Below are 11030 nucleotides of genomic sequence, written 5' to 3'. Positions count from 1 at the left end.
CTAGAAGCTGTCAATTTAATATTTAAAAAATCCCCCAAATATGGTTTATCAGCCTGATGTTTTTTATTTGTTTTGATTACATTAATTTTCAAAGGGAAAGTGTGACACCACAAAAATAGAGCAACACTCACAGAAATAAATGAGCTATCTAAGTCAAAATGTACTTTAGCTGCAATTGAATATAAAGAATCTGTCCACATCCTACTGGAATTAGAGACTCAGTCTGACAATCATTCTGTTTAGGGAAAGGTAACAGGCCAGTCTCAACGAATGGATCTGGAGCTGAACTTTACCAGAGCTGTGGTATGGAAAACTTGGGATTTTATTTGAGCTTCTTGCTAGTACTATATTATGCTCTGTGTTTCTTTGCTTTTTGGGGTGGAGATCAAACATCCTGAGGCATGTGAGTTACTTCATTCATGTGACTAGTTCCACAGACTTTGAGGGGAATACGCAAACTTATTCACATAAATAAGAATTTGCAGAACTATCCTGTAAGATCCAATCATGTAAAAAAGGCATGCATATAAGTAAATATAAGAAAGTTATGTGAATAGCCCCACTGACTTCTTTGGAACTAGACAGATATTAACGTTATGTACTTACCTAGGTGTATACAGAATCTTAAAGGATTGGGTCCTTATACCTATACTCCGTATTAAAATACTCAAATAACTGATTTTTATCCTGGCTTTGAAATTATTTTGCACATCTCAATAGTTCTTGGCCACCCTCAAGCTCTAATGTTATTTTTCTAGGTCAAGTTTGGCATTTTTTTCTTAAGCAATAGTAAACCTCTCTATCTACAAGCAGCAGAGGGCGCTGAAACTACCAGTAAAATTAAAATAGGACTTAGCCACCTGCAGTTTGGATTTCCCCATCCCGAGTTTTCCCATTCTCCGCCCCAACCAGAACAGTTATAAAAGAGCTGGGTAACTGTAATGCCTAGCACTTTCAGAGCTGTTGACTTTCACTGAGTTTCTTTAATAGAAATCCAAGATTTGGAGTTTGCTTTCTTTTCATGCTAATAGCAATCGTAAACATTTAGACAAATGGCAAGAACAGTTCCATCAGTGACGGTCCTTTTTCTGATGTTCATGACTGGTGAGTTTTTGGTTGTTTTGTAATCACTGTAAACACGCCTGCATTTTATTTTCTAAAACAATTCCTCTTTACCTGAACTGATTTTGCATTGAAGTAAATGAAATATGATGTCAGTTAAAATGTTTTGTTTAAATGTCAGGGGAAAAAATGTTCAGCTCTCACTGTTCCTTCTATGTTTGGCAAGAACACATTCAACATGAATTTACTTTGCTAATAAATTAATTGTACTGTAAGATGATAGAGTTATTAAGTGAGAAAATGTCTCCAGCACATTGCTACAGGTTTGCTTTTTATCATCTCTGAACCGTTCTTAATTAGGAACAATCAAATCTAATATTACATTTCTCCAGATTTTGTAACATTCCTTGGTTACCTGTTTATCTGCTACTCAGTTACAAAGTTAATAAACCAGGTCATAGCTGGTGTAAATTGGTTTAGCTCTGCATAGGGTATCTACATTGACTTTGGTGGATTTATTCCATTTTATACAAGTTCAAGATGTGAGGTATTTTGGAGATGGACAGCTGTGTCTAAGTGCTTAGTATTATCACTTTTCCTACATGCCCCTTAGTTTACAGGTAGAAAAATAGAGGCAATCTTTTATAATTTTGTGTGCCAACCTGGACTATGGATGCAAAGGGGAAATAGGTGAGAATGCTGCTAAGTTTGCATTTGATCTGCCCTTTTCAGCTAAAGCTTTTGAACTGGAGATCATACCTGGAGTCAAAGTTGCTGCTCAGATTGGAGGTAAATTGCTGCTGATCTGCCGTACTTCTGGCTGTGAGTCCCCAGTTTTCTCTTGGAGAACTCAACTAGACAGCCCCCTAGGAGGGACGGTGAGCAATGAGGGAAGCACCTCCAACTTGACCATGAATCCTGTTACCTTTGAGAATGACCATGCTTACCTCTGCAGTGCCCATTGTGGATCTAAGAAAAAAGAGAAGGGCATCAAGGTTGAACTTTACTGTAAGTGGTTTATTCCCTTTATACATGGATATTTGTGCTTGTTTAAAACAGATGTAATGAATCATTCTTACATTTGCAACATGGAGTCAATTGGTAGTCCCAGCATAATGATTTTGATGTAATTCAGCCATCTGCTTCCTGATAGTTGAATATCTGTGCAGGGATGTCTTTCTAAGCACTTACTAAGCATTAGTTCACCTAAACTGAATATAACACTAATTGGCTTGATTTTCTTCTTGAGTAAAGTGAGCAAGATTTGGGTTGAAAGACTTGAAATCTATTGTAGTAAATGGAAAGACTTCTAGTGATTTTAGTGAGCTTTGGACCAACTCCTTTCCACTCATATTCCCCCCATATTGTCACAACATGTACATTTCTGGCAGTTTTTACATTTAAAAGAGATTATGTTCTGGCTTTCAAATATAAACCAGGAGGAACTAAAACTAGTACATCTCACTGACAGTAGATATATGGGAAAAGATTGGTCCTTTCATATGTAGGCTTGGTAGCCCATCTCGTTTAGGAGCAGCATATGTACCATCCCTGCTAAGAGGGTAGGAATTTATATTTATTGATGGTTACCTTAATTTGGGAGCTACTCTCACTTAATAGTAATGGAGGTTAGTAATTAATAAAAGCTGGACCTTCTAAATGAAGATTTGCTATACTTGTTTATTCTGTTTTTTTCTAAGCATTGAGTTTTCATTGTGTCTGTTACTAGTTTAAAAATATGAATACAGTAGCTAATATGATGACTGAATGTATCAGTTCAAGAATGTTAGTATTTTCTTGCATTTCATAAAATATTGTTAAACTTCTAAAATATACATATGTGTATGAGGAACAAAAATGTATTCAAACCAACTCCTAAATCTTACCCCAACGTTCTATCTGTACTAGAAACAAGGATTTTGGGGTGTGGGTTAAAGTTAAAAACTATGAAACCATTTTTTAGGCTGGTACCTATTTCTGTAATAGTCTTAGTGAAAATACATGTGTTGTATACTTCTGAACTCCAGGGTGCTTGAAGTGTGGGTCTACTTTTAATGTTCTGTCTTGGGCACATCTCTAGTGAAAAGTAACTGTTTTTGTTTTTTTAGCTTTCCCCAGTGATCCTGTCATTATGATCAGCAAGCCGCTCTATGCTGGGGAAAAGAGCAGTATCATTTGTAAAATTCCTAACGTATATCCTGCTGACCGCTTAGTGATACAGCTGCAGAAAGAAGGAGAACTTCCTTCCAGGAAAGAATTTTATGATGACCCAAGTGACAAAACCACAGAGACAAAATGGATGTGGTATCACTTTACCCCCACCATTGAAGATACTGGGAAAGAGATTACTTGTATGGCTGAATTACCAATTGCTGAAATGGAGTTTGAACCCAAGAAAAGACAAACATCAGAGAAACTGATTGTCACTTGTAAGTATATTTACACTAGGTGTTTCAAATCAAGTTTCTTTTACAAAAGGGTTTGTGGGCTAGGTGTACAAAAGTCATTAAGTATTAAGAATCAGCATGGTTTTATAATCCTTTTCTGTGAGGGATAGCCTTTGAGCTCAGTGAGTTTTCTTGATATGTACTGGAGCATTTTCAAATTTAAAACCCAGTGTATCAAAGTTAACTGCTTCATTGTGTAATATTCAGTGAGAAAATTATGCACATCACCTTTAGCACTGCCCTACATGAAACATTTACTGTGGAGTTGCCTAATTAGCTCCACAGTAAATGTTTCAGTGTCTTACACGTGCATTCCTATTAGGGCGCAGAAAACTAATAAACTCCATAGCAGGGTAATATTTTTACATACAAGTACTACCATACTGTGAAGTTTATTTATGTGCAGCAGTACACATGTAGACACTGATTTAACTGGCTGGGGCATGAGGGTGCTTCAGTGCAGAGGCTGCCTGCCAGCTCGCCCTGGTCTGAAGCATCCTTGTGCCCCAGCCAGCCCCTCTGCAGTACATTGAGCCTGGTCAGAGCAGCTTCGGTCTGACAGGCTGACCTCTGGAGACCCCTGCCAGCCAAGGCTGCTGTGACCAGGTTCCATGTGCTGCACATGAATAAACTCCAGAGCTGATTGCTCCAGAGTTAATTGCTCTTGGACATACATTCAAACAGTGTGCCCAGGAACAAAAAAACTCCAGAGCAATAAAACCAGGAGTTTATTCATGTGCAGTAATTGCACATGTAGATGTGTCCAGTAGTTCATTTCTTCCCTCTTTATCTAGAACTCAGCCAGAGGATAAACACTGGGAGAGGATCAACAGCATGTTTAGAGATGGTTATTTAAAAAATTGCCCATGCAGTTGCCATTTTGATCAATGTGAGTTGCACACACTCAACTCACAGACATGATATGTCTCAAAGCATTTGGTCTAGTTTAGCTCTGAAAACCTCAAATGCTGATTTGTCACTGGCTTCTCTGTGGATATTGATGCACAACCTTATCAGCATCCGTGTTTTTAAAAAGCTTTCTCAGCACCTGTGTGAAGTGTTCCCTCAAGACAGGCCAGCACCAGCCCAGGGAGATGTGCACATTTCTCATTGACTCACTGGACTGCTCTGTTTTTGTTTTCTTCAAGTTGGCCCACAAAATACTGCCATCACCGTGTCTCCAAATGCAACAGTGGAGGTAGGGAGCACTGTGGTTCTCTATTGTATGAGTGAGAGTAATCCACCAGCAAAAATACTTTGGGGAAAACGGCAAGATGATAAAAGTGTTCGGCACATTATGGAAAACCACACCCTTACCATTCCACATGCCCAGCTAAGTGATTCGGGGCTGTACATCTGTGAAGCTATCAATGCGGCAGTGAACAAAACTCAGAGAACAACAGTCTCCATTTCTATACAAGGTATGAATCTGCATGACATTGACTTTGTTTGTAGGCTTTGTTCTATAAAGCCTAGCATTTCAGCTGACTACTCAATGTACTGTAAGAAGGATTCTAAAATTTTAGTCTTTCCCGTGACACAATCATGAATTAACTATAGACTTACCGCTGTTTTTCAGGAGCCATGTTTTTCATTTCAAAGCTTACTTTTCACTGGCTTCTTTCCCTACTTTTGACTGGTAGCATTTATGTGCACACATATACTCCTTGTAAATATACAGCGATGCAAATCATTATTATTATTACTACTCCAAGGCCTAAGGCCTCAGTCAGAATCTAAGAATATAGACCACATAAATGATTCCTGGGGTGAACTACTTTTCACTCTTGGAACCCACTGGTGCTCTGGTAATTCTTTATTCTTTTAATACAGTGGTTGTTAACCAGGGGTATGCTTACCCCTAGGAGTGCTTAAAAGGGTTGTAGGGGGTACACAGAACTGATGTGGCCAATAATTGCCGCTGCCATTCCCCGGACGAGCTGCTTGCGGCTCCGTCCCACGCTCTGCCCTGGCTGGGCAGCACCGGCCCCAGCCCTAGTCCCAGTCCCAGTCCCACTCCCTCCCTCACTGTGGGGGCTTACAGGAGTGGGGGCTATGGGGGCGGGGAAGGGCTGCAGCCACTCCAGAATTTGCCACAGCCCCTTCCAGTGCTCCCTCCCAGCACTGCCACCACCCGCCCTGAGTGCAGCTCCAGCCCATCCCAGTCTTCCACCAGGAAGAGCCTGGCCACAGCCACAGTGGCAACCTACCCCCATCCCACACACAGGTCTTGGGGCACATGCCCCCCATGCCCTCCTGGGGTGCAGCAGGAGCAGCAGGAGCCACACACCCCCTCCCCCCCGCACCTCAGTCCCTCGCCCTGCCCCAGCTGAGCAGCCCCTACACTATGCTCACACTTATTTTAGTATATTCTGAAGGGCACCAAATTGACAGCACTGCTATATGATTACTTGACATTGTTATTTATTATTAATTAATCTAACATTTATTGTTATATTATTATATTCTTAGTCATTTAAACCAAAAACTCACACATGAGATTAAATAATGTATACATTTATTCAGGTTAGCTCCAATATTTGTATTTACTGTATAATATCATTGTATTACCCAGGGATCATTGCTGTTCCTAATTTATGTTCCCTTCATTCTTTGCTTTTTGCAGTTCCACCAAAAGACACAATGCTTTTGGCTTTTCCTTCAGATGCTGTAAAAGAAGGTGACAGTGTTACCATCTCTTGCACATCTACAGGCAACCCAGCTGTTCATATTGTCTTGAAAAAGAAAATGGGGGATGTGGACCAGGTGCTTGACTCTGAAGGTGGCAACTATACCATAGACAGGGCTCAGATGGAACATGCAGGAGTGTACAAATGTGAATCCAGGAATGAACTAGGACAGCAGTTTCAAAACATAACACTTAATGTCAAAGGTCAGTTACAATAATATGAACCCCATATTAATGTTGTTTTTCTCTTCTGAGAGGGTTATCATGTGATCTAAAACATCATCTAGTTTTTTCAAATATTGAGAAGAGTTTGGAGTTATTGTTTGGTTATCTCTAAACCTGAAATGTCCAATACTTTTGGTTAGTGTTAGCTGTCATGGCCCCTGCAGATTATATACAGTGTCTTGTCACAAATAATTAGTAAGAACAGAACAGCAGTGAAGACTGTTCTCTAAGACAATACAGGCATCACAAACAATTGTTTTCCAAAATCTTCAAATGTGCCATTCCACTTGGTCCCTCAGAAGAGGGCTTTGGATTGTGGCATTCTAATGGCTTTATCAAGAAAGCTTGTGAAACTGAAGGCTGAGCAAACATGCTTTTTCGGGCTCATGGTTCTTGCCTTTGCTGTGCTTGTTCTGTAAAGGAAAGTCTTCAGTCTCAGGGGATGCCAGTTTGCCCCCTTTCAAGAGCACAGACAAATAGATAATTGTTTTAAATTAAAAAAGAAAAGATAATATGAGAGAGATACCCAAAGTTTATGAAGTCCTTCAATTGATAACATATCTGTCTTTCCAGCATCTGTTGGCTATACTGTGGAAAGGCTACATAGGATCATTAAAGAGTGACTGAGTAGATTTTAAAGCTAAGAACAAGAAGGACTGTGGTGAATCTATTGACTAGATTACAACCCTGGGCAGCAAGATAGTGAAATCCTTCTGTAGATTATCAGCCCCTATACTTACATTTTATTATTAAATCTTACTTTATACTTCTTTCTTTTTCAGTTCCTCCTCAAAATACTACAGTGTTAATATATCCATCAGAATCTGTCAATGAAGGGGTAAATGTCACTATTACATGTACAACCTATAGTAACCCACCACCAGAGATAATCCTGAAAAAGGTCTATCCATACAATAAAACCATCCTGTCATCAAAGAATGGAACCTTTACACTATATAATGTCACCAGAAATGATACAGGAAAATACTTGGTTAATGTTTCCAATGAGGCTGGAACTGACATTGAAGTGATTGAGATAGCTGTTATAGGTAGGTACATATATTGCTTTGAACTCACTTTTCTACCTTATGTGTCACTGTTGTGTACTACTGACAATACAGCAGTTCCCCAGTAAGAATGGTACTGGTAACATAAATCCATCCTGTACAACATGGATATTGTTTCTGCTGGCTAAGGTGGCACAGTAGCTTAAAGAACATCAGGAGAAGGGTGAGATGCCCTTGCTTCCTCTGTGCATTACTCAGCCAAATCAAACTGATACATTGGGGGTGCATCTACACATGTGCTTTACTGCAGAGCTGACTAATTAGCTCTGCAGTAAAGCATCACTGTCTATACATGCACCCATATTAGGGTGCAGTAAATTAATTCTGCTGTAGGATAGTACTGTCTAAGACAAGTACTATAAGTACTATAGTGGAGTAGTTTTGTGTACTGAAACACATATGTAGATGGTGACCGGGGCTGGCTGGGACACAAAAGTGCTAGCTAGCCCCACATTGTAGCACCCTTGTGCCCCAGCCAGCCCCTCTACAGCATGATGAGCCAGGGTGGAGCAGTCCCTGGCTGGCAGGCTAACTCCCTGGGCCTCCTAGCCTGGGTCTGCTCCACCCTGGCTCAACATACTGCAGTCCCAGGGCACATGTGTAAATGCTGTGCCCGGGAGGAATAAAGTCCAGTGCAAACTGTGCCAGAGTTTATTGTTATGTGCTAATTGCACATGTAGTTGCACCCTGGGTGAAGCAATCTGCTCCCCACAGAAAGAGTAGTAATGAGCTTCTGGAAGAATTCTTTCTCCTTAAGGCAAAATGTCTCCTAGTGTTGCCCTGGAGCAGTTGAGCTCTACAACAGTGCTTGTACTTGACTAAGCCAGACCGGCCTGAACTTTCAGGAGACTAACAACCTATGACCAAGGTTCTACACAACAAGTAAGATGGGTGGAAATGCATGGGACTTATGAGAGAAGAGAATGTAAAGGATTTCTTGAATAGGTGAGGAAGAAGGGATTTGTAGTTAAGGAGAGTGCTTGGCAGATGGGAACAGGCTGAGTGGTTCATTTGGAGGCTGTAGAATTTCTACCTTTGCTTTACCTACAGCCATATTAAAATAAGTTTACCCATCCTTAGCTGTTGATATAAGAAGCTTGTTCTTCCAAAGGAAGGATCCATGCTGGACAGCTACCCTAATACCCCATCCTATATTATTCACACGCTCACATTCCAGTTTGGAGTTTCAGAGGAAAACATTATAGATCATCCATAGCAGCCACAGCACAGCACTGAGGGGCACTTTCAGAGGGGCCCTTAATTAATGAAATTATATAGAGGTCAGGAAAACTAGAGTTCCCTCACAAACCACTGAACTTAGGGAGAAGCAACATAGAAAGCGGAACCCAGTGTGGAAGGAGATGATCAAAACCATAGGATAGAAAAATGGAAAGAGGGTAGGGGTGAAAGTAGATGGAAATGGCATGAGAGATGTATGTATGCCAAGATTATAGAGGACTTTTAACATGAGGACAAGACCTTACATTGCAATCAGAAACAAGAGAATATAAAAGGCACATTGAAAGGGGTAAGGAAATACGGCCAAGGCTGGGGTGGAGAAAGATGACTTTAATAGTGGCTTTGCCCTTACAGTGATGTGCATGCATCTGTTTGCAATACTTTTTATTTAATATCTGTTTTCTCCTTCTGATTCTCACCAATTTTGCAGGAAGAACAGTTGAACCAGAATATGTGAAGCCTGTGATTATTGTGCTCTCTTGTTTATCAGTGTTGACAATACCTGCGGTTGCAGTACTGGTCTACCAGTCAAGAAAAGGAAAGATAAATGGATCCTACCATGTTGCAAATGCACCAGGACCAAAAGTGTAATCAAGGGAATATAAGTATTCTAACAAGCCAGTCAAGGACAATGTTATTTATTATACTGAACTCCTTTGGTTTTTTTCTATAACACAATGCAACTTGCAGCTGACTTTTTTATAATGCTACCATATGACCAAGACATGGAAAAATTGTCCATAAATAGCTTTTGTATTGAAAGTGGCCAACAAAGGATTTCTAAAAGAATTAAATCTGTATATAGTGTATCATTTTCTATATGTATATATGTATTTTAAACATGTTGAACTAAATGTGAGTTTGAAAAGCTGCAACATCTTACTGTAATTGTATTTAGAAATATTGCAACTGTATATATGAATCAACATTATTTGAATTTATCCTATAATGACATTTTATTTTATATGATTATACGAAATGATCATTTTAAGTACAATATGTTTAGTGGTGGTACCTCCTTTGTAATGTGTACAATGTTTTCCTCTTATTCATGCTAGCATAAGTCCACTAGCTCCAACTAAGTTGTACAATGCAAAGAGAAAGTTAATTGGATCCTATGCTTCTAATTAACTTGGCAAATTAAAATTTTCCAGAGTCTATTTGAAATGGATAACTTTTTGATAAAGATGTGATATCTATAAATGTTATTCAGTAAGTGTGAGTTTGATATAAAGGTACATACATCTGTAGTGATAGCATGGTATATTTGTAAGAGTTTTTCACTTTAAAATGAACGGAGAGAGGTAGTTAGCCATGTTAGGAAATCAGACAAAAAGCAAGGTAATGACACCTTGCAGACTAACCAATTCAGAGAGTCATAAGCTTTTGTAGGCAACAGCATCTGACTGTTGCCTATGAAAGCTTATGTTTCTCTGAACCAGTTGTTATGTTCTCTAGGATGATTCCCTGCTCTGCCTTTTGCCTCCAAAATTGATGGTAGGGCTTCCATTGAATGAACAGAATCAGGCCCATTATTAAGACTATTAGCCATTAATAGACACACTTTATAATAATAATAAAAAAGCATGTTAGGATATTGCTATTCATTACAAATGCAATAAAGCTGTGATATCCATGTTCAAGTCTCCCTGAATTTATGCAAGATTTGATTTAATTCCTCGTTGAGTTTAGATATTTTTTCTAAATCTCTCTCTTCCCTGTTTGGTACTGTATTTCTATTTATAGAAACTTTTCATTAGTTGAAATCCCCAGCTGACTTCTGTATAAGGATATGTTAGATGTATATTTGATACTTCCCCTTTTGTTAAGTTGCATTTCTTTGGACAGTAAAGTGGTAAAAACTCTAAAACCAAGTGATGTATATTCATTTGTTTTAAGTATATTTGTTTTTTTCTCTCCCTGGACCATATATGCTGTTGTGATAACAATGGGATCTTGGACAAAGGCTATGCTTAATAAGGGTAAAATCTGGGAATTTATGTGCACATTTCTGTTAAAGGCACCAATGCAACAGGAGGAGCAAATTCAAGTGTTATGGGCTGGGTATCATAAAGAAGTACATGCACCTAGGTATTAGAAATTTATGTTAGAGATGTCATGGACTTAGTTTTATATAAAAGGGCATCAAGGATGTTTCTTCTGCTATCCCTAAGGAAACAATGCTCTAGTCTGGTCAGTGTGTGATAAAGCAGAACTCAGCATCTGTGGCACCCCCACTACAGTGGTAAGAGATCCCTCAGAGTATTTTTTTAAATAAAAATACTGAGCCTTTCAGAGGAT

At 39.2% G+C, this 11030-nt stretch overlaps 1 protein-coding gene across 1 annotated transcript; it reads left to right on the top strand.

Annotated features, from left to right (window-relative positions):
* Positions 1 to 925: 925 nt before the first annotated feature.
* VCAM1 (vascular cell adhesion molecule 1) lies at positions 926 to 10367 on the top strand. The gene is made up of 7 exons (XM_006268637.4): positions 926 to 1104; positions 1795 to 2070; positions 3171 to 3491; positions 4658 to 4930; positions 6136 to 6402; positions 7206 to 7472; positions 9160 to 10367. The coding sequence occupies exons 1-7, from the start codon at positions 1053 to 1055 to the stop codon at positions 9318 to 9320; spliced, it is 1617 nt and encodes a 538-aa protein (XP_006268699.1). The 5' UTR covers positions 926 to 1052; the 3' UTR covers positions 9321 to 10367.
* Positions 10368 to 11030: the final 663 nt, after the last annotated feature.

Source organism: Alligator mississippiensis, chromosome 5 (genome assembly GCF_030867095.1).
Source record: "Alligator mississippiensis isolate rAllMis1 chromosome 5, rAllMis1, whole genome shotgun sequence".
NCBI lineage: Eukaryota > Metazoa > Chordata > Crocodylia > Alligatoridae > Alligator > Alligator mississippiensis.
Note: the sequence above shows the minus strand (reverse complement) of the source record. Positions and strands in the feature narration are given on the sequence as shown.